Source organism: Falco rusticolus, chromosome 4 (assembly GCF_015220075.1).
Source record: "Falco rusticolus isolate bFalRus1 chromosome 4, bFalRus1.pri, whole genome shotgun sequence".
Lineage (NCBI taxonomy): Eukaryota > Metazoa > Chordata > Aves > Falconiformes > Falconidae > Falco > Falco rusticolus.
The window spans coordinates 72,961,723-72,986,121 of record NC_051190.1 but is presented as its reverse complement, the minus strand read 5'-3'; the positions used below and the strand labels follow the sequence as shown (position 1 = coordinate 72,986,121).

The following is a 24,399-nucleotide window of genomic DNA, read 5'->3' as shown; positions in this document are numbered from 1 at the left end:
CCAATTTGCAGTGGTGTCAAACTCCACATGGATTTCAGACAGAAAAATCGCAAATATCTCCAGTCTGCTTAGAAAGTGAACTGCACACTTGTTACAGACGATTCCCCCTTTCCCCTACACCACAGAGCACTCACGGCTTTGCCAACATGCTCCCCTTTTGCAAGTTGTAGGCTGGGAGCAAGCACTATTCAGTTCCCTGGCTGGTTCAACTTTATTCTCTTTTTTACACTATGGCACATATTTGTGCATCATGCAACAACCAAATGAGAACATCTTTTCCAAGTGGTATTTCTTAATGGCATCTGGAGGAAGATTTGTAAGTAATGTCTCATGAATTGCAAATTAAAGCCTCCTTTCCACACTTCCATGACACACTTTTTCCTTTGCGTTTTCCTCGTTATACCTTTTTCAGTCTGCATTTTATTTGATTGGAAGCACTGAAAAATTGTAAAAATTGTTAAAACAAAGAGTGCAAGTATTTTTCTGCACCCTTTCTCCTCAGTCCCTTTGATACATTTTATTTCTGTTTTTTTAAGTGCTTTGGATCAGGTCCTTGCCTCTGGCACTATTCCTCCAGCCTTGACTTATGTCTAGAATAGAGTCTTCTGGCACGTCTCTTGCTCCTCACTGCCTGGCTCCTGTGTGCAGAGCTCCTGTTTTTCATGGATCAAGGACTTAGGCATCTTGAGACTAGCACTAGCCTCTCCACTTGGCTCCAATTTCTCCTTTCCAGCCTCCTCACAAAAATGAACCAGGGTTTAACATTTAGTTCTCAATACGGTGCTCCTTTGTTTATTTTCTTCACATATATATTCTTTCTTTCCATGTCTGGCCACAAAGAGAAGAAAGCTGGTGGAACACCACTTTTGCCAGTTTATTATCAACTTTGAGCTGTGAAAGCTGCCATAGTAAGGAGGTAGAGGGAGCAAGGGAGGACATCTAAAGGGAACAGAGTAGCCCATCACCAGGCCTGTTGCTGGATCTTCTGCAAGACCCCAGCATAAGTAAGTATCCCCAGAAATGTGGGCATTATTCCTTAGCCCTCTCCTTGGCTGCAAGTAGTCTTCTCTAACACTTCTCTAAATTTTAATTCCTCTTTTTCAAAATCCAAGTAGAGCACAGGGACTATATACTGGCACGCTGTACAAGGGTGAGATCTGAAGGATGAAATTGTAGGATTATAATCCTTAGTATTGCAGTGATATGACTACACTCTACTCCCCACAGTATGATGTACAACACAGAGAAAGTATCTTTTCAGTTGTCCTAGAAACAGAATTTTTGAGGAAATGAAAATAAAGGGTATTTGACTTTACATTAACTGGACAGATTTATTGGGCTAAAAAAAATTTCATTTTGTTTGTGGGTAAATTCAATTTCCTTCAGTCCTTTTAAAGAAGCAGATTAATTATGAAAAGGAAAGTATAAACAGGAGACACAGCAACCCTCCCTTTAAAAATGTAGAAATAACACATTTTAAAGTTTTTTAATATTCCCCACTCCTTCTTGGATAAAAACCAGAGGAAAATAACTGGGCTTATGGTCTTTTTGTGATCAATTTACTAATCTCAAGATTTCTTCTTCTTTACATAAATCTGGAATCATGACCTCTCACTTCACCCATAAAAGCCAGTGAGTACATCTAATCTAAGGTGATAGCTAGACTCTGTAGCAAATCTAGGCACCTGCAAAGTGATTCATCCTCCCTACTGCAGACACGTGCTCTCCGGCAATGTTTCACTTTACTAATCGCAGAGGAAATAGGGAAAAATCATTCGGACTTAACACCTGAGTTTTAATGGCTAAATTTAGATAAGATAAATTTCTGCTTTGTCTTCCACATCCTTACTGTATTTCTTGATTGGTGTTGACCTGATTTTTCTTGTTCCTAGAATTTGGGTACATACCTTCAAGAAGTCCCGGTCACAATCAGATCCATCTTCTAAATGGAAGGCTGTGAAGCTATAGTTGAGTGTGTTTCCTTTTGTAGTTTGGATAGTCCATTTGCAGTGCTCATTTAATGGGTAATTATTTGGATAATTTAAGCTTTCCAATATGCCGTGGCTGCGATTAACAGTCAGTACTTCCTGGCAAACTGAAAAAGAAGTGATAAATTATATTTGTGCAGTGCTTACTAACCCAGTATCTAAAAAAAATTACTAACTGAAGTTACTGATAGCATTACAAGGTGAGAAATATTTTTATACACAGATTAGAGAAAATAACTCATGCAGAAAGAAGATTGTGACCTATTGAAAAACATATTGCATCTATTGAAAACAAAATCCAGGCTTTCCAAACTTGAACCCTTCAGCTCTATTTTGTCCTTCTCTTCTAATACTTACAGACTCATCAGTATATGTAGTATGTATATTTTTTGGCAGTTTTCTTTAATTCTAAATACATGGCTGTTCCTGAAACATGTCTTCTCTTTTCTTTTTAATTAACTAATAATAGTAATTTGCCCTATCACTTGAAACAATTTGGGGAGGATGCTCAACAAAGACTAATGGATTAAAGCAGTTTATTTCAGCAAGCGGGAAAACCTGGCTAAAACAACAAATGGAATGTACACTACTTGTATTTGGGTTTTTTGGCTGCAGGAACTGGAATTGATCATGACATTCTTTAAAAAGAAGCCATGATTTTTCTCATGAGTCATCCAATAGCTTCCTAGCATAAGAACAGGACACTCACCTGGAATAATGAGAGCTTTCCTTCAAGGGCAGAGGAAATGAAAAATAAACCAAACTAGGTGAAATTACAATCATGGTATTAGCTCAGCAAGTCTCATTTTCCTGTATCCAAATTCACTAAAGTCAGAAAATATCAATGTGAGCAATCCCTCGTCTGGCACAGCATACAACGTGTATTGGGAGCCGACCAATGTAATGCACAGAGAATAAGGGGGCGGGGGGAGCAGGGAACAGGATAGGCTGTTTGCTTTGTACAGCAAATCCACAGGTTTTGAACAGCAGATATAGCTGAGATTCACTTGCAAAACTCTTTTATTGTCTGTCACCATCACTAGGGATGATACACCTACCTCCTGTAAATCTTTTTTTATTCTTTCCGTATTATTTACAGAGCAGCAAAGGCTGTGGTTTTAGGACTTCAAAATGCTCAGGATACCCCTGAAGGTTAGGGTCATGTGGTATGGAGCTTGTCTGCAAAGCTACACTGAAGCATACAACTATCTGAAAGGACAGGATGAAGAGCACAAAATGGATCTTGAAAAATGCAAGATGGATAAAAGCTGCTACCCCCTGCCATCAGGATTTTATTAGAAACAAATCAGACACAAAGGTGCCTTTGAATGTTCACTTGATACCATGTTTTCCATTCCAACATTTTCCAATTCATCACCACATTTCTTCCATGTACATGTAAATGCATCTGGCATCTAGGTGTCCCATTTTAGAACACTACTTCCTACATAATTTTAGCTTCTGGGCAAGCCATTGAAAGCTTTCTCTGATACACCTTCAGGAATTAAAAATGAATGTGAAATGTAGATTACCTGATAGCTCAGGTTCTGCATCTGAGTGCTTTGAAAGTGCTCTTTCTGTTTAATTAATGAAAGAGCAGGAACCCTTTTCTAGTTTGCTGCCCAAAAAAGACATGGTAGATGAATCTGTGACATCTTTAAGGAATGAAGGAGCCAAAGCTCCCTCACTGTTCTAATTGTTGTATGGGCCATGTGTGGATGAACAGCTTTGGTTTTCTTGTAATCCATTTACTATTCTCCAAACCCAGGACAACTTACTTTCTATAAACCTACAACAATCCCTATCACTTCAGCATGGCATATTTAGTGTACGCAAAGATGCTTGCAAACCATTTTGTATGTGGTGAAAGTCCATATTTTCCAATGTGCATTTAACCATACATGCTACAGTGTATAAGGAGAAAAGTAAAACACCAGGATTATATTCAAGGTTATGACCGGGAACAAAATAATTTGTCATGTATCTTCATTTTCTCCAAATGTTAATATTCTGATATTTCTGGGGTAGAATTATTTTATCAAAAAAAAAAAAAAAGGTTTGCAAGAAAAATGTGAGTCTTACTAAAAGATACAAAAAAAATAAACTTTTTGAAGTGTTCCAGGTAGGCTAAATGATCCTAAGCACCCACAATGATCCAGGATGGCTGCCTCAGAAGCAGCTAGAAGAGCAGAGAACCTTGTTCTACCTGCCTTCTTGAAAAGTCAGGAGACTGAGCGAGTGGAAGAGAAAGAGCAGCTCAATCTACCCTGTTACAGATGTTCAGCACTTGTTATTCTGAGTAAATCTGGAGTGGCAAATGCCACTGATGTAGTTAACAGAAGTAGAGCCACCTCACCAGCTTTCTTCTAGGGAGTAGATAATCTCCATCACAGGTAGATGGGCAGATAATTTTTAGCGCTCTGTTTTGTGACTGTAGCACACTAGAGAATCTGGGTCAATAATATGCTCTATACATTGTTCTCTGTTCATGAATAAGTAATATCATGGGCTGCAAGAAGTAGTTTCAGGAACAGGCCAAACTGTAGAAACATGTTCTTTACTTACTTACCCTGTTTGTATTTGGCTAAAAAACCTCCACCTTGCTGATTTCTATCTGTCCTTAGTTTCACATACATGCTGTCTCCACTGGAACGGATGAGTTGTGGTATCTGATTCCCACAAAATTTACCTAGCTGTTTAGCGTTACTGCTGTTGCCATCATATACCTTAAAAGAAAAAAAAAAAAAGCAAAAAAAAAAAAAGCTGATGGCATTACAAATCCAAGTAATTTCCCCAGAACAAACGTCTGCTTAGGGAATTGTTACTGGGCATACAAGAGGTTAAATTCTATTTCTGCTCAGAGGAAGCCTGACAGGCATTTCAGAAACAAGCAAATCAGTGGAAAAACAGGAAGTCAGTAACCGAATACTGGTGGGTTTCAAGGGGCTTACTCACCAGGAGGGGAAAACTGCACTTCATTTAAAATGTTAGAAATATGCAAATAATTTAAACAACAATACAAATTAAAAAAATTGGGATTAACAATAGAGTTATTAACACTGCTGTGCTTTTTTCCTTGTAATTTACGAAAAGAGCATATTAAAGCCTTGGTCCAAAACACAGCAAATTTAAAAGATATAGACAGATTCTTGTTTCAGTGGCCTTTCTATCTAGACATAAATGCTTTTCTTACCAGCAGCTACACAAACACTGCTGCCTTACCTCTCACTGCTATGTGATCCAAGGTAGCATATGAGTATGGAACTGTCCTGTTCTGGGTCTGTTCACTTACAAATATTTGCAGACCAGGGCAGCCATATGCTTTCCCTTGCCTGTATACTCATCATACCCAGCTGCCTCTTGTGGAGCAAAGTGTCACAGGGTACTTACTGCAAGGTAATCAAAGTTGCACTCTGAGTGATACTCTAGATGGAACTGTTCAAACTGGATTTCAAATGGGGTTCCTCGGCTTCCTCTGAGCAACCAATAGCACTCTGAATTGTGGTAATACGGCATAGGGTAGTTAGGAGACATGAAAATACCAGAAGCTGTCACCAAAGTCCCACCACAACCTGAAAACAGCAAAGAAACCAAACCAACATTTAACACCTAGAAGAATAGAAAATTAGACATGATGTGTGAGATTCCCACTACTGACCTCATTCACAAGCCCTGAACATCTTCATTGATGCCCTAAAAATCTGCATTTAGCCAACAGTGTTGTAAGCAAAAGAGAGCCCATGGCAGCTAGAAATATTAACTATCTAATTTGAAGACTGCTCCTGACAGATCATTAATCTTAAAATAGAAACCTCCCATTAAATTCTTGGTTACTGCTTTCCTAAGCATATGAGAAAGTTGATGCTACATTATATCTAGGGAATAATATATCCTCCTTGTGGAGAAAAAGAAAGCCCAAGAATCAAGAAAGTTGTATACTTGATCTTAACACCACAAATATATGTTGCTATATAATTAGCAGACATATTTTAGAAGATGTGGGGGAAAGAGTGAGAAATCAAATACAAATGAAAGATCAAAAATGAGATGTGTAAAATGGTTTTATACTTGATATGGTCATTTTACCTGCTGATGTACCATCCCAGTCTGCTGAAAATCCCCTTCCTGTGAAAAATACGTCACTTACAAACTTTATCCACAGCTTGTTACCATGAGAGATTATAACAGGAGGCAGGTCTGTACCACAGTATTTTCCAAGAGGAGGAGAAGTTTCATAGCCTCCATCTCTGGAATGATAGAGAAGAAAAACCTTGGGCAAAGAGAGAAACCATGAGAACTGTTAAAAAAATTACAAATCTTTAGATTCTTTCAGGCCTGGAAAAGACCAGTCCTGGCTCTTCATCTTCCACAGCAATACAGCTACCAAAGACTGGAGGAGTCCTGATACTTGCAGTAAGTCCTACCACAAGCACCTGCTTGATGAGTATGTCCACTCTCTCATCTCAATCAGCCTGTCCAGAGTCTGCCAATACAACAACATACTCAAGAATTATCTCAAGTAGAATTGATGCTGCAGAGGCAGGACTTTCTCTGTATTCTACAAGGTGGTAATCATTGGTGTAACCAAAGGTAACCTAATTTGAAGAAATAACAGTTTGCTCACTTCTCATTGTTTAGCCTGGCACAAAACCAGATGAGCTGACCTATAAAAACCCTCACGTTTATTTGCCACCACACAAATGGGAACCCATTTTTCAGAACTGATATGATGCAAGTTTTGAAATATTTTCTTAGCCTTCAGATAGCTCTCAAATAACCTCCCTGTTCTCTGTATGCCTTAGTATAGCTTCTAGGAAGATCTGTTCCATGATCTTCCTAGGCACAAAGGTAAGGCAGACAGGTTGGTAATTCCCAGGGTCTTCCCTTCTACCCTTTTTAAAAATGGGTGCAATATTTCCCTTTTTCTAGTCACCAGGGACTTCGCTTGACTGCCATGAATTTTCAAATGTCATGGAGAATATGTCACAAAACAGGCAACAAAACCCTTTGTTTCTGCACTAAGGAAAACAATCAGAATGCAGTGCATGGGAACACAGTCCACATACTCCACTTGCTCTGAGAACTGGAATTTACCAAGTGGGAAAGCTGACAATGGAGTAGGATGGGAGGAGGAAAAGGTAGTCTTTGAAGTTCTCTGGTAAGTCCTTTTCCCACATTGACAGAACAGGTGTATAGTTAAAACTACAGGTTCTGAACATGCCTAAGTGGATTTGGACAACTTCCATGGTGATCAGTAATAAGGACAAGAGAAATAATTAGGCTTGCCTGATTTCTACATGATCGTTTCTACAGATGTTACTCCGTTCCAAGCTGAAGTTGGTGAAGCGCAGCACAATTTGTCTGTTTATTCCCACTGTGATGGTGTATATGCACTCTATTTGGACAGGGTAGTTATTAGGATAGTTCGGAGATGTTAGCACACCAGTTTCAGTACTGTAGTTGTATGAGCACACTTAAAGAAAAGAAACAAGTATGAATTAATTTAATATGTATGCTAAATTAACAGGAAATTTCTATTCCCAACAGACAGAGGAACAAACCCCCTGTGCTCCTGTGCATTATAATTCTTTCTGGTCACATCTTACTGCTGAATGTCATCACTATAAACTAAAACCAGAATCCAGCTTTTCCATGGGATTTCTTACATTTGAGTTGATTTGTTCAGCTTTTACCAGAACACTGTGTCTGTAATAAATAGGCAACGTAAGAGTAGTTTCAGCTGCCTAAGTTGGCTTTGACCCAAAATCTGGGTAAGAAGAGAGAGGAAACTGAAAGGGATGGCTTTATCAACACAAAAGGTATGATTCCTGAATTTCTCAAAAGCAGCGGTGGTGGAAACTGAATGCAGTCTCTAGCTATGAGGAGATATTATATTGTTCTCAGGCACTCCCCACAATCAATCCGGGGAGATGGGGCTTTTACATCTCGATCTCTTTTCCCATTTTCTGGGGCATAAGTGACAATCAGTTGGAAAACAGTATAATCCTTAAATTGTGAGGACAAAACAGTTCTACTTAAGGTCTTATACTAAAATCAGCTACATTAATTCTACTGTAAACACTGTAGAAACATCTTGGTATTATGAGCTGGAAAGAGGAAAATAGTGTGGACTAACACCGAGGCAGAACCTGAGCAGTAATTAAAAAGCAGCTCTTTTGAAAGCACAGACACAAGGACTAGGAATAAAAATATCTGCTCTACAGTGGTACATGAGACATTTTAGAGAGAACAATTGTGTACTAGTTGGTCAGAGTCTGAGTAAGGTTTGTGATCTGGCTGCAAAAGGGGCAAGAACAAATGCGATCCATGTCAGGTGTTTTCAGTTGAAACAGGGAATATTGATGCCGCTGCACAAGGTAATAGTGACATGTCACCTGGAAAGATGTGGATAACCATGGTCACTGATGTTTTGGAAATCAAATGAGAATAAGACAGAGGTTGTGGAGGCAGCAGGCAAGAGACACTAGAAGAACTTAACTTGTTTAGTTTAGCAAGTGCAGGAGAACAAAAAAAAAAGATAAAAATCAAGAAGCTTGAAGAAAAGAAAATTAGAATATCCTCTCAATGTCAGTACAAGCTTTTAAGTTAAAAACTGTCCGTGAATAGATACACAGAAATCACGAGAAAGTTTCTGCCAGGAACTGCTGAGTTTCCAGGGCAATCATCCAACCAACATAACTAATGCAGAAAGAGGGAAAAAGTCCACTGGTTTTTAAGATACAGTTTGATTAACTTAATTGAGAAGGAGATCACACTATGTAGTTCTTGAAGAAAAAAAAAAAAAAAAAAAGGAAAGAAAAAAAAAGGGGAGGGGGGCATGAAATTTTGGCCTGTATTTGATGACTCTGAAGACTCATTCAGTCCTCCCTTTCCCTGTTTCAGGTCCTACATGCTGTAAGGAGAAAGCATTTAAGAAATCTACTTATATCAAATAGGCAGTGTTAGAGTAATTATAAAGTACAACTCAAACAGCAAGCAAAATATTACAATTAACTTTATATTCATTTACACTGGTTTTCACAGCTGCAGTGTAGTAATACTTGTGCTTAACACTTCAATACGTATAGTAATTTAGGATGACGTTACAGTTCAGGCCCTCCATGTCTAAGGCTGGTCATTTCTGTGTCTGTTCTCTATCCATTGTAACTACTAAAATGCCTTTGCTTTTAATGGTGTCTTTTTTAATAGCATTTTTTTTTTTTTTTCATTCTAGGTCACCTGGAAGTCTTCTGTTGAAAATGTTTTCTGTAGGATAAATACACCCAAAGCTAGCTACCAGGCTCATGTTCCTAATTCATCACAAGGAGAACAAAGAAACATGACACACAAACTGGCCAATAATTTTCTGCCATTGGGCTGTATTTTGGTATTGACAAGTCAAAAAGCTTTCATGCACTGGTTTACCTAAAATCATGATCTACAGAAGCCTTTCTCTAGAATTTTAGTCATTTGTGTTCCATCACAATATATGCTCTAATGTACGCATATAACAATCAGGTTAGTCCTAGTCACCTTAAAAAACCCTGTGCTGCTTTATAAACCCTTGTAATATCCTTGCTGTGCTACCAGGTCCTGTGGGGTTTCATGATATGTAGGCCTTATCATCAATCCACAGATCCTTAAGTTATACAATTTCTTGAGAACCTTGCCTGCAGGATTAAAAACCTGACAGAAATGTGACCCAAGTTTTTCTTAACAGCTCATTACACAAAAAGCAATAAAAAAGTAAAATGCAAATGTGTGTATATTTATTAGGTTACTTATTTTAAACTAATTATTTCCTCCTGATTTTGGAAGCATATGTGCCTGACTCATGCACACTTAATGGTTAGAGCTGTTGCAATACTGCCATTCCTTATTCACTCAGAAGCTGAGACCATGAATACTGGCTTTCAGCCTGGAGAATATTAAAATTGATGCACTAGAGAGGGCCCTTAGGGTAAAATTAGCAACATGGAAGCCAAAATATTATTATCAGCCCTTTAAAGAACAATTTCCACAGAATTGCCCAGGTTCCTTCCCTCACCAAAGTTTGCTTTCTTGAGAGTAATCCATACAGAAACTCATACCCCAAGTGCACTGTTTTAAACTGAATGCTGTATACTGCTCTACACTTCACAGTCTTCTTAACGAGCTAAGGGGGATAAGTACAGAAGGTGGACCAGTGACTGCCTTAGAAATGTCAGACTACTAGCTGCAGGGAAATAAATCCAAGTGTAGACTGAGCATAAGCTGCTGTGAGGATTAGGAAGAGCATAAACGAAACCATGTTTTTTCACCGCCAACTCTCTTCTGGTAACTGGATTCATTTGTTGTCTTCTACTTTCAGCAGGAGAGCTGGCACTCCCTTTGCACTCACCTCACTAACACTGCATTTGGGGTGTGCTTGGGCAGTAAAAGTTCCTTCAGTGAAAACTCTGGCAAAGTTAGCAGTGAAAAAGTGCTTTGACTCCTTTGCCAAAGTTCAGAATGCAGACTAATGCCATAAGGTGATTATTATATGCCTGGAAAAAACAGGAATTCAGTTTAGTTTGAAGACATTTATCGCAGCTCATGAAAAACTGGAGGAGGCGGCAATTGTCAAGGTTAATCGCACATCTTGCTTTGCTAGTGTGTGAGGTTCTGAAAGCTATTCAATCTGCTTTCTGATTTCGGTACTGAATGTGTTTGCTCTTCTGAAAAAAATGCCATAAATGGCAGTAACCCACTGTAACAGACAACAGTGAAGAAAAATGCCAGCTTTTGTATCGCTCACTCATGCAATCATGCATACTGCAGAAAATTATATCCATGTTTTTCCCCATAAAGAGATACTCATCAGTTGCCACAATTCTAATTAATCAAAAATAAAACTATAGTGTTGTATGGGGAGTTTTCTTTTGGTCTCACTCTGCCAAAGCAAAACTGGGATCCCTAACAATTAGATCTTTATGTAACACTACTCATGTTTGGAAAAAAAGGAAGGAACTATCACATGAAGCATATGCCTCTCCACAGGCAATGGAAAAGCACATCTGCATTTCAGGGCCTTCTGTTACTGCTGCTGGCAGATGCTAACCCGCTTCATTTTTACCAAGGCACACAAAGGTCCTTTGTAGCATTTCAGACCCTAACTCCTTAGAAACACTGGGTACAGCTGTTCAAAAAGAATCTCCAACTCTCTTCTGCTGATTCACACATAAACACACATACACTAGAGTCATATACGCATATATAGTCTAAGCAGACTAATACCTGATCAAACGTAACCAAGTTATAGTGGCCTAACAGGTTGCTAGTTGCCAGCTGATTGAGCATTTTTCCTGAGGCTCAGGACAAGCTGAGCAGCTGACCAAGATCATGCAAGACTTCAGCTTTTTTCTTTCTGTCTTAGTTCAGCCTTGTTCAACTGTGCCCTGTATCTCTGCACACACATATTTGTTAGACATTACTTTCCATTCTTGTCTTTGCTTGTTCAGCTGAAAATAAAAGACAGGCAACGTCCTCCCCATAACTACTGGGTTTAGTCAGTAAGATAAGAAGTGAGATGTCAACTTCTACTCAGCTATCAGTAAAGAAGAAACACAAATCCATACATCACTTTCAGGGGCACTTTTAAGTCCATGGGTTCAGAAATGTTTTTCTTTCTTTCCTCATCCTTCTCAAAACCTGACTTCTCCAGTCAAGTCATTGCCAGCTAACATATACCACACAATGAAACTATTTAAAACTGAGTTACACCTCTTGATAAACAGTATCATTCACAATTCAGGATGATAAAGAGGAAAAATCTTATCTTTCACCAAAGCTAGAGAATGCCCAGGAATAAAAATTCTATCACAAATGCAATCCGCTAAAAACTTTGAAGGCTGACTTTTCTCAGCAGAAAGGATGAAATTAAGCCTCTTTAATGAAACAAACAAATGAGAAAAAAATTTTTAAAAAAGAAGAAGGAAAAAAAATCCTCCCCCCCTCAATTCAAAGGAAAACAAATAAATTCCTGCTTACTTGTGAAGAAGTCAAGGACAATAAAATACATACAGTAACTCTAGTGCTAGTCCTATTGGAAAACTGTGGCCTGGATCTTTCAAGACCCTGAACAACACTCTCAGGAATGCCTGAGCCCTTTCAAAGATTTTTTCAACAATCTTACATTGGTTCACTGTGGTGTGGTCAGCCACAATGGGCAAAATAAACCTCTAAAATCTATCATAATACTTCCATGGCTATTGTGACATTCATCTATCTGGTACTTTGTTGCAGCACAATCAAACTAGTAGACTGCAACAAGGATTTACCTTGGTCAGATTCTACTGTCTGTGCTGTATTGTCTTCCTCCAGAGGCCTGGGCAGGGCCACACTGCCCCTCCTCAACCCAACCCCCTCTCCCACACTCCTCAGGGCTATTTAACCACTTAGCAGGAACGAGCTACAGCTGCACATTGTCCGTGTCAACCAACCCACTGCCTTCGAGGCAAGGCCACAGCTGCATGTTATCAATGCTGATCAACCCACTGCCTTCATTCCTCTACAGTTCCCCCATTTTGTTTTTAGGCTGGTCCAAAGGTAATGGGTTAACAGAAATTATTACTGTTAGTTAAACCAACCTTTCTATATTCCAACCCACTACCTTCATTCCTCTACAGTATTTGAGTCCTGGACTCTAGGAAATAAATCCAAATACTACTTTGCTTTCCATGTGACTTTCCCTTTTAAAAGACAGAAAGTTGGTCAAGAACTAAGTAACCCAGGTAACAGATAGTTTAAGTGGTCAATATACATTTTAAACAACTGGTTATCATGTGAGCACGTTTGACTGAAGGATTTCCATTTGTATTGCTGCATTACAAGCTATTCACAAGCTGGCAGACTGTTACAACAATTGTTTGCACTTTATGGACCATGGCCATGGTTGTGTATCATAGCAATCAATTTTTTTGACAGGCAATATAGCTTTGCCATTATTTTCAGGCTACTTTTCAACTAATTAATGTAACACAGATAAACCATGCTAACAAAAACATTCTTTGCTAAGATGCATGATGAAGAAAATTAGTGCTGTTCTACATAATTTTTTTTTCTATTACCCTTTTTTTTAAACTCCTATTTATTCTTTTTTGGGGGGGGATAATCTTGTCCATCTTTTCAATAGCTCATTCTCTGTAAAATAACTCCAGGCAAAAGTCTATTGAAATGTCTAATATGAACCAGAACAGCTTTGACCAGTTCTGATATTGGTTACACTCTAGTTGGCTAAGTAAACATAGCTCAAAAATATGAAGTATTCTCACTGCACAAGAAACGTTATTGGAAACATATTTTCCTTAGCAGAAAAATGAAAATAGGCAACAGATGTAAAGAAAAAAAAGTCCATTTACATGGTAAATCTCTCCGATATGATTACGTTCAGCGATTTGTTACCTTAGTGTAACTGGATATAAATTAAGATGAATATCAGGCCTAAACACCTCACAGTCAGAAAACTAAACTTTATATAATTTCAGGGAAGTGGGGAGTTGCTTCTCACAGGAAAGTCTACATACACACATGTGTTTGCCTTCTCTCAGGCCAGAGAAGCTTCAAAACACTTTATTCTTAATGAAAAAGGAATGTTAGCAGTCCAGTATTTATGACAACTGTATAGTACTGCTATGTTTGTTCTGGGACCAAAAGAAATAGATCTCTGTAAAGAAAACAGATCATAGTGTCAACCGCTCTGTAAGTTTATTACTCTCTGTTTCAGCAGTTACTTGCTTCTTTGTCATACTTATACAAACTATAGTGGTTGAAACAAAAAAGCATTTATTCTAGAGATCATAGTTCCAGGTCTGAGTGAGAATAAATGGAGAGTCAGCCCAGTTAGGCTGAAGAGTAGTAAAGATATATGTGTTAATTATGAGAAAAGAAAATCATATCTACTGTTTAGAGTTTGAACGAAGATATTATAGACTTCTAATTTCATATAAACATTTTATACAGTTTCTAGTTGTTAATAGCATTGAAGAGAAAAAAGAATTGCATTTTTAAGGCATAGTTTGAACCCATTCCCTGGACAATGATGATGGAGTTTGAAACCTACATGATGCATATAGCAGTGCTTTGGATGAAAGATGAGAAAATCCAACCACCATGGCAGTGGTAAAGGAGGGGAATATGGAAGAGAGGAGGCAGAGCAGTGAAGCTGGACAGCACAAAGGTAACACCACCAGAGAAACAGATAGCGTTACACAGAGAAATATAGATTCATGTTGAGTAAAGAATATTTTGATCTTGATGAAATGTGAGAAAAGCTGCTACAAGAACAGTTAGGAAAGAATCAAATCCACCCATGAAATACTAATCTGATGTAAAGCAAAAGAAAAAATATCACATTAACAAGCAACAATCATATTTACAGAAATCGCAGTCTGCAGCTGCAAAAGCAGGCTCATAAAAGACTGACTTTATACAGGTTATAATTTTACAATTTCTCACTAGTAAGAACTCAGTTTTCTAACTACAGAGTCTTTACCAGAAAAATTTTTTAAAGTAGAACCTGGGTTTTGGCCTATGATTTTCTAACAGATAGAAATTTCCTCCTTGGAATAGTTCTCATTAAATCTTAATTGTTTTTATTGGCTTTTTGGTTTCCATGCCAGATAAATCAAGTACGAATGAGGGCAGCTGAGAAAATGGATTATGTGAATTTTTAAATTGTCTGGTAGTGAATAAAGACACAGTGGCAAAATCTGTACCAATCTCACCTACACATATGTTTGAGAGATGAAATAATAGCCACATTTTCCAAGAAAGAAAGTTTTTTCGCAAGGTAGAAATTGGAAATTTTGCTGGTTGCAAACAGGTTGGAGAAACTCAGAAAGCGGGAAAAATAAAATTATTAAAGAAACTAAGAGCAAACAACGAACAGCCATTGGTAGTTTATGGCTGCATAGATGAGTACCATGGATTTCTTATAGTCATCTAATAAATTCCTTGTAATCTGCACTCACACACACAAACCACCTAGAAACTGGCTAACAGATACACAAATAACCCAGCTACAAGTGTATTATCACTTTTACTTTTTTTCATTGTCTAACTCTGCCTCTTTTCTGGTTTAATTCAGCTAGGCACAACCTATCCCTCTACTCATATAAATCCTCTTCTGCTACAGATCTGTGTTTAGCAGTGAGGGGAGCAATAGCCAACCCATGTATATTGCATCTATGAAACTGGTAGTTAAAGTCTTTCATCAAGAGGCTGCTTTTTCAAGCGCAGCTCAGTCACCGCTAAAACATTCTCAGTGCAGGAGAGATGCACAAATGCTGGAACAGGTATGGTGGGTTCAGCATAGTTTGAAAACACAGATGTGCTCCCATGCTGGAAAACCTTCAAATCAATTAGAATTTGGAGTAATTTCTCAGGTTTTCTCTGTTTTAGAGAACTAAGGGAATGAGTCTTCTCTTCAGTAGTCTTTCCCCACTGATATATGTCTTGGACCCTTAAAAGGAGATAGTTAAAGAACAGACTTAAAGCATAAAAGGAGCCTTGAACTCTTGTGGAAACAGAAACCTTGCACTCTGTTGTAATGAAAAAAACAGCTTGTGCTTTCAGGTTATTTTGCTGCTTTATCAGATTTCATCCTATATCACATTTCTCTGCCCATCATTAATATTGAACCTTAATATGGGCTAAATTAATTTTTATGGCCCCTGACAGTCTCCCATTCAAGTGAGTTGTCCATGATTGCTAAGCTTCCTAGATCACATACTCAGCTCAGAGCAGAGAAAGCAAATTCAGAAAATACTTTTCCTAAATAATTCATGCAGTTCTGCCATGTCAGCTCTTAACCGGGTTTTTAAAGAAAACAGCAGTGTTGCTCACAGAAAATTGCTTTCTGCTTCCTAGGGAGGAAGAAGTTTGTGAAAAAAGCACGATACATAAGAAGGGATAGGAGAGGCACCAGGCAGTCTTCTGTTAACACAGAAACTAATGTTCCTGCTTCTTATAGTGGTTATTTACAGTGACAGCTTAAAACTTTTAATCTGCGTAATGAACAGACTGACATACTACCTTTTGATGCATCCAGGGAAATATATTTAGCTGAGAAGCCCTCTGATGCCGTGCTCTGACTGGTCACAAAGTACACCATCATCACATGGCCACCACTAGTGAGAGACGGTGGAACTGATCTTCCACAGTACCTGCAGCAAAAGAGACGCCCTAAACTGAATGGCAGTACCTTATGAAGCATCTGTATTACTGGAAGAGGATTCAGCTTTCCTGAGACGTTTTAACAGGTATGCATACACAAATCTCTCCTTTGGATAATACAGATCCCAGCCATATAACCTGTATCGTGGGACTAAACAGCACATACATGTACAAGGGTGCAAATCTAACTTATGTGGCAAAGTCAGAGAAAAAACTGTTCATTAAGTTTTCAAATCCTTACTGAAGTTATTCCATGCTGTACCTACAACATATTCTGTTCTTTTGTAGGAGTCAGAGTGGCTGGCCAAATACTAAGGTTGCAAAACACTCTCCATTAGGAGAATAATTTGCTTCTTATTTTCCAAAATACTGCCATGTCAGCCAAGTACTTTACAGTCTGTGGCTGCAGCTGGGTACTGTTCCCAAGTAGTTCAGATGTTCCTGAATTCTAGGGTGGCAAGAAAATCCTGTGTATACCCCCAACTGGAGAAGGGGAAAACCAAAAAAAATCTTCTTCCCTAAGATAAAATCACGTATCAGGGAAAAGTGAAAACAAAATCCTATAAAATGCAGATTTTATGTCAGTTTTTGCTGAGATCCAAACACACAATCTTTTAAGTAACCTTTCTTTCACTTCTGCAAGTATTTCAAATCATGTCTTTTCCTGGGCACAGATATATTAATACTTTTGAACTTATTTCCCATAAATCAAAATATTAATGCAGCTGGACAATGCTCAATATTGAAACCTGTCCTTAAAAAAGCTGTCCTTCTGACACAAGTTAGTTTATCCCAGTATACTATTCATTAAATGTGTTTCTCATTCCTTAGTCAAAGAAAGCAAATTGCCTTTACTGTCCTAGGCAAAGAAATTGCTGCTGTTGTTTCTGTAATGCAGAGAAACTAACCTATACACAAAATTTAATGAAGCAAACTAGATGTCAAGATCTACAGAACAGTGCTCACTCTACAGTAATTAACCGCTGTAAGCTAATGGACATATTCACCTTCCCAATTTTTGCACAGTGCTGTTGTCATATATTTCAAGATAATCTCTTCTGCAATTATAATCAAATGCCAAGTTAAATGAAGTGAACATCAGGCGGATAAGGTAGCCGGGCTGAATGTTGATAATCCAGGTACAGTTAATACCATGTGGGTAGACATGCAGACGACCAGGACTTGTAATGTTTCCTTCCAGTCCAGTGAGAGTCTTTCCACATACTGTAGAGATTTAAAACATCAGGTAAAGTCATATATTTATAAGAAAGTTAGGCACTTACAAAATTGGTTACTTCTCTTTCTGAAATTTCACAGTCGTCTTTTCCTCAATGTATACCATACAATAACTGATTCGGAATTTATCTCCCATTACACCATCATAAAACTTGATGGCCAGCTGTTTTCAGTGTATAGCAAAATTTGGAAAGTCCCAACATTCTACACAGAACCAAAAAATCCTTACCTGTATCTGATGGCCGGTACTCAGCTCTGAAGCCAAGGTTGGTAAGAGAGGAAGCTCTGAATTTGATATAGAGATTGTTCCATGTAGATTGCACGGTAGATGGTACAGCTGTACCACAGTATTTCTCCAAAAGAGGAGAGTCTGTGTTGTTGCCGTCTCTGACCTGAAGAACAGTGCATTCAAAATATTCCATACAAATTTCTATTACATTAAAGTTTTAAGCATAAATGAATTCGTAAGAACCGTATAAAAGAAATCCTTAGTAAGTCAAACCTTACCCTTTCTTCAGCATGGTTTCTACTACAGGCACATACAATGCAACCTTATGACTTCCAGAGAAGCTCTCTTCCACCAAAAGCATGTCAGGTAGAGACGAGCTGGGATTTTACACCCTCAACAATAAGTGGCACATAAACCTCCACAACCAGGTCTGTCTATTTAAAGACACCTGATACTCATCTGATTATCAAAATGACATTTTCATCTTTGGAGAACCAAGAAAAAGTTTAGGATCTAATTATGAACCTGGAAAAGCTTTTATAACTGCTGTAGCAAGTTCTTGCCTGTCAAGCAGTTCTGCTTTGGTGGAGATAAGTATGAGAAGGAACATACAGGTAAGAATCTGTCTGCTATTCGTAGCATATGTGTATCATTTTTTACCTCAATGTAGTCTGAGTCACAAGTGGTTGCATTTCGAATGCCGAATTCGGTAAAGTTAAGAATCACCACTTTGCTAGCTGGCTGGGAGATGATCCACTCACAGGTCTTTGGGTGAGGGGATGTCCTGGGGTAGTAAGGTGAACGGATAGTGCCTGTTCCAGACAAGAAGCCTCCACAGGCTGCCAAGACACACCAAGAATCAGATTTTGTGATGAATGGTTTCAAGGAATGTATAATGTGATGCCTATCAAATATCGTTATGAAATCAGAAGAAAACCACCCCTAAAACCCTGTCTTCTTACAGCATCTACCACAGATCATACAAGTAGTATTACGAACATATTTAAAAGAACATATTGCAATAAGTATAGCATAAACGTGCATGTATAGAAGACCAATCTAACTGTGCCATGAAAACTAATGGATTTGACTCACTTGTTTCACAGAGACACATAGATTTGTTGATGACTAAGAATTAAAAGACAGAAAAAATGTCCTTTTTTTAGGCAGATTTAGGCAGATTACAGCTATATCATCTTTAGTATGTTAGCAGTAAGTGATTTATCATTAATAGAAGCAACGAAGGGTGCATTTCCAAGCACGCTAGGAGAGCCGACTACAAACTTACTGCAGACATCATCTTAGTGTTTATAAAAGTAATAATAAATAGAGTGTCATGGTCTTCTTTCTTTTGAAGTTTGTCTTAAACCCATTATACGGATAATATAGCACAGCAATGACTGAAAGTGTTCGAATTACAAACAGTTCACTGTGCCAGTCACCAGTTCCACTTACCAACTTGATAAATGGCCCTGAAGCTAGCCCTCTGCACTGAAGCATCAGACTTGAACTTGATCCATAGACTGTTGCTGGTAGAAGTGATTGGAGGCACGAGTGTACTATGACAGAATTTTCTAATAAGAGAAGACATCTCACTGTCACCATCTCGAACCTAGTCACCAAAAAGAAAAAAACAAAAAAATGTCAGATCATAAAAGTTTTGGGATCTCATATCCAGATAAAATTATAATCTCAGAAAAGCTGCTAAACAACAAAAGGACTATTTTACTTCTTTATAAAAGGGGCAAAGAGCCATCACAGTAATTGGCATGAGCACACGATTTACAAGAGCTCTAAGGAAAATAAGATGATCAGCACAGAGGACACACACACACACATTACTGTCATCGGACATTAGGATGAAACAGATCTCCCCTATGAACCACAGCTTTAGTACAATTTGGGCCTATGCTTCCAAAAGTGACACCTTTAGTATGAAAGAGACAGGTAAGGTGCTCACCAGCAATAGCTATGAATTTTTTTCCAGCACTAAAATCTGCTTGGGAAAAAAGGGGGTATTTGTGATTTTCTTGCTCTGGCCATGAAGCTTCTAGTGATATTTTAATGGCACTTCTTCAGAACAAGCACATGTCCCATCATAACCATACATCAATGCAGAGAGACAGCTTACTAAAGGAGATGCAACTCTGAGTCCTCAAAGCAGTAAAGAGTTATACTGGTATTTCTCCATTACTTTATCTGAAAGGTCCAATGCATGATAATGACAACGAAGCTGTATCAAGGAATCATCTCCAACTTTTACCTTCCCAATGCTACTCTACTGACCTCAATCAATCTGCTAATCAAAGGAGAAATGTATCTTTTTTGTTTTCCCAGATTATGAATCCTGATTGTCAAGGAGACTAGAAGGGAGAAACCTATTTGCACCCCCAAACTTCAGGCCCTCAACCTGAGTAAGAAATAGTAAGAACAGGTGCGTCTGGGGATGAGGCAGAGCACTGATATAACCAAGGAGCTCTGAATACCCTCTGAGGTGCTCATCTCATTCCAAGAGAGCAGCCAACAAGCTGAGGTCCAAAAAACAAGTCCTCCGCTGTTTGCGTGGGCAAAAGATGCAATTATTCTCCCAAAGATCCTCCTTAAGAAACCAGCTCTTTTCTGCTGTAAAAGTGGTGGTAGCTCATGTAGCTGGAGCTGCTTTTTAAAATGCATCTATATGCTGTTGACCCCAAAAATTCATGCCAGTGAAATCATTGGCAAAGCCAGGGACATCCAGCTTTCAGGTCCCCTCTCATCACCTCTTCTTTCCTCCTCAGCTGTACTCCTCCATCAGCTGGGAGAGAAGGCAGGGAACCCTGATCGGTGCCCTAGGCAGCAGCTTGGCCTGCTTGCGCAGCTTTCATAATCTCAAGCTGGTGAGATGGCTTTCTGAGTAACAGATATTTTTAATTTCCCTGGAACCTGAGTTTAAGGTGACAGAGTTTATAGTGGAGCAACTGAGACCTGAAGTTGTACCGGAATATTTAGAAAAACTTTGGACAGCAGTGAAAGTTTCCAGAACTATAGTTCCCAGAAGTTTACATATTTTTCTTGATCTGATTCTCGTTACGTTTTTGGTTTATAAAGCCCAAAGAGTAGTGATAAAAACAATGGGTTCTCTGAACGATGTGAGTGATGTTTCCTATTGCCGGTTAGAAAGATGGCATGGAAAAGGATCTGTCTTGGCTAACACCTTATCTGTGCAGCACCATGTCACAGTCTTTCTTAAACAAGTTTTATTGTCTCTAGTTTTTTATTGCAGATCCCTGTTCTCAGGTCATTCCTTCCTTAGTAAGGGACTAAACAACCCTCTCTGAGCAAGTGCCTGTGAGCTGTGTCTGGTCCCTGTGGAAATTCTGCAGGTTTCCTGGTATCACCAGGGATGGGAATAAACTGCACCTTTTCTAAGTGACAAAATCATTGTTGCGGAGTGACTTTTAAAGTAACTTAACCACCCGAAAGCTATCTCCCTAGCTGAAGTTCATTACAAAACTGAGCACGACAGTATTTTAGGAAAGCATATGTGCAAAATCAGGCCTTGATAAAAGAGCAATGCTTTAGTCATACCAACTGTCGCAGTTAGAAAATGTCAGTCTCGTTTCTCTGCTCTGGCCTGAGCCACCGAGTGAGAGGGCAGGAAGAGGAGGAGGACAGAAGCAGAGGGAAACTGAATGGCTTGTGACTGCTCAGCAAACAACGAGGTAAATGCCTTGCTGAACTAATGCAAACCCAACTGCGTTCAACAGAAATGGTTTTGTTTTTCTGGCTGCTGTGAATTTAGCTGCTGTTCTGCCAGCAATTAGGCAAGAGGAGTACCAGGCCAAACAAACAAAAGCTGTCTGTTTTCATTAAACACACTTCCCCTCTCATTTCAGAAATTAATTACACTTCATTCCAACCAAAGTCTCTGAATTAGAGGAGGGAAGGGAATGATGTCAGCACAATAACATCTTTTAAAAACAGATTAACTGCGCGGAGCTTACAGGGGCCTATTCCTCACTTGGTCAAGAAGAGATTAAACATAAAACCAAGCCCACGCTGCCACTTAACTGTGTGGCCGGCAGGGCTCTGCGCTGGGGCTGCAGGGTTTGCTCCTACCTGCTTCAGCTGTGGCAGCACCTTTGCTCATCAACTGAGTGTCTGTGCCCAGTTTGTTTTGCTTCTGTTTACCTCTGTGCAGTACAGCCACAGCTTTATACAGACAGCAGTACCCAGCAGTCATGCCATATAGGATGAGGTATTTATGACTGTATGGAGAAATGCAGGCCAGGTACAACAGCAGACGCCTTGAGATGTGGCAAGTCAGGGCACGGGACAGAGAACAGGGATGGGGTGACAGAAGCAGGAGCACAAGCCACAAAGACCTTACCAGGCCCTGAGGGTGCCACCAGGACTCACTGGCCCAGCCTTGCCTCCCCCAGCCCCCCCCAGCCTGCCCAGGCCCAGACCCCCATGTCAGCCTCCCAGGGCTGCGAGTCCCTGCCCCAGAGACACAGCAGCAGGGCCAGCCTCCAGCTCTCCACAGCCCGGCCCGGCCATGGGCTCTGCTGAGCCAGGCTCACCCACACGCCCACGTCCAGGCCTGCCTTCCATCCCCAGCCCCAGGGAGATGCCCCCTCTGCGCTGCCCTCCAGGGAGCCCCCAGGCCCCCGGGAGCCCCCGGCCCAGGCAGCACCATGCCAAAACTCACCCGTGGTCAGGTAAAGAAATGCAGACCTGGACCCGGACAAAACCGAGTTTAGGAATAACAAAGAAAATGAACAAATGGCATCTAGTGTACTTAAAAGGCACCCTGTAGCAGTGTAACACGAAGCTGCAGACCAATGAAGACAGAGCTAGGTGTAAAAGCAAACACAAAAATCACCTCAAGCTAGTATCAACCTTACTATTGCATTATTATTACATTTTCCATATAGAAACATTCTAACTGTACTATTATTTTTTCTGTAAGAATTATTATTGAATAACAATTATTGAATTCGACTTGTGAGATTTCAGTTATGCTAACAATAAACTCCTGGCTTTACTTACGTATATATGTACATATGTATGTATATATAACTATATATATATGGTGTACTTCCTTTTTGTGCCAGAACAAGATTCTCCGTATAACACCATGACTCCAGGAAACGCTGCATAGTGGCTATGGCATTATTTCTGTTTTTCTTGCTTTTGGCATGCACTTACCGATGGCCCAAAATCCACCTTAATCGTGTACAGTGAATTAAGAATTAGTGTTAAGCTAGATGGATTTTCTTGTTCTCTTATCTTTGCTTCGATCCAAATATGGTCCTGCTCTTTTAGCCCCTGTGCCTTTTGGACTCTAATAAGGCACACCTAGTCCTTTGATTAACACCTATTTCTGCAGTGGGCCTTGGGACAGAAGTTATGCAGCATGGTTTTGTACACACATGTAATCAACCTCTCATATCAACTGATTAAGAGAAGTCACCTCAATATAATTTGATGAACAACCAGTGTGACTCTCCAGCTCCATATGGGTGAAGTTGAGGTATATTCTTTCATCTTCTGGCTGTCGGATAATGTAGATACATTGTCGGTTGCTGATATAAGGGTTAGGCCAGAAAGGGGATGTGATAACCCCTTCACTATCCATGTAATTTCCTCCACAACTTAGATCTGCTATATAAATAAATAAATAAAAAAAATAAATTTGCAAGTTAACTGTTTCCGCTTAGACCACCTCTGCACAATGGCTGCAAATCAAAGAGGATTTCTGTATTATTAACACATGTCAGTTACATCCATTCTTGTGTTGTTGGCTATACCTTGGGAACATTGCAGACCTTCCAATTCACCAATGCTGAAGTCTACTTACCAGGAGACGTTGTATAAACAATGTGGAAGCCTTTATCAGTAACTAAGTCATCAGAGTGAAAGTGAATCCATGCATACGGACCAGTAGTTTGGAGTGGGGGTGGAGATCGGGTGCTACAGTATCTTCCAAGGACAGGGTCTTGTGGAAGAAGACCATCTCGAATCTAAACAGAAAGTCAGATCAGTGTTTAGGATTATTAGATACGTGCCAACTGTGAACAGTACCAACACTCTTAGTTATCTTGGGGGCCCCAGGAGATACTGTATATGGTGGATGGAGGGAAAGCTCATAGGAAGTTTCCTCCAAACACAGAGGAACCAAGAAACATACCCACCAGCATCACTGTGATGGTGCTCCTGGGAAAGTCATCAAGGGTTTTGTGAAAGGGAAAGTTTCAGAAGATCTACTGTTGGTTGAACTATTTTCCTGAAATCACGCTCTGTATTGCACAATTTTGCAGAACATGCTATGCCAAAGCAGCCTCTCATTTCTATAACTGGATATTGGTGAATCCTATAACCATTCCCTTGCACTTCACAAAAAGCCCTAAGCTCACACGTCAAGTCATGGACTGTACTATAATAACAATCTATTAATTTTACATCTCTTTCTGTAATAGTTTACCTTAGGCTGGTTAATTCTCTGGAGGTTGACATTTGACAAGGGGTTTCTTTGTAAGAAAGTGAAAGCTTCCCACCAGGTATTTTGCCTGAATCCCATCCTCTTTAGTTGCTCGACTCCCACCGACTTCAGTGGAGCGGGATCTCATCCCCTTTCTGTTATACTGCCTGTACCTGACTGTGCATTGATGACTGGAATAAGTAAGTACAAATGAACATTTCAACCCAGGATTTAATTTTCAACGGTCCTCTTCTGTACATACAAAAAATTTTGAAATATCTTGTTTTGCA

General features: G+C 39.4%; 1 protein-coding gene across 11 annotated transcripts in view; it reads right to left on the bottom strand.

Annotated features, from left to right (window-relative positions):
- CUBN (cubilin) overlaps nucleotides 1-24,399 on the bottom strand; it is a 155,263-nt gene that overhangs the window by 102,864 nt on the left and 28,000 nt on the right. For 9 of the 11 annotated variants that reach the window (XM_037387144.1, XM_037387146.1, XM_037387142.1 and 6 more), the window contains 12 exons: nucleotides 23,489-23,651; nucleotides 23,102-23,292; nucleotides 19,102-19,258; nucleotides 18,307-18,485; nucleotides 17,647-17,809; nucleotides 17,189-17,405; nucleotides 16,041-16,171; nucleotides 7,275-7,461; nucleotides 6,075-6,235; nucleotides 5,379-5,560; nucleotides 4,558-4,714; nucleotides 1,908-2,095 (listed from right to left, as the gene is read on the bottom strand). In XM_037387144.1, coding sequence (XP_037243041.1) covers nucleotides 1,908-2,095; nucleotides 4,558-4,714; nucleotides 5,379-5,560; nucleotides 6,075-6,235; nucleotides 7,275-7,461; nucleotides 16,041-16,171; nucleotides 17,189-17,405; nucleotides 17,647-17,809; nucleotides 18,307-18,485; nucleotides 19,102-19,258; nucleotides 23,102-23,292; nucleotides 23,489-23,651 — 2,076 coding nt within the window. Of the gene's footprint in view, nucleotides 1-1,907; nucleotides 2,096-4,557; nucleotides 4,715-5,378; nucleotides 5,561-6,074; nucleotides 6,236-7,274; nucleotides 7,462-16,040; nucleotides 16,172-17,188; nucleotides 17,406-17,646; nucleotides 17,810-18,306; nucleotides 18,486-19,101; nucleotides 19,259-23,101; nucleotides 23,293-23,488; nucleotides 23,652-24,112; nucleotides 24,297-24,399 lie in introns of those variants that run through there. The other 2 variants (XM_037387151.1, XM_037387145.1) reach the window with 2 other exon arrangements.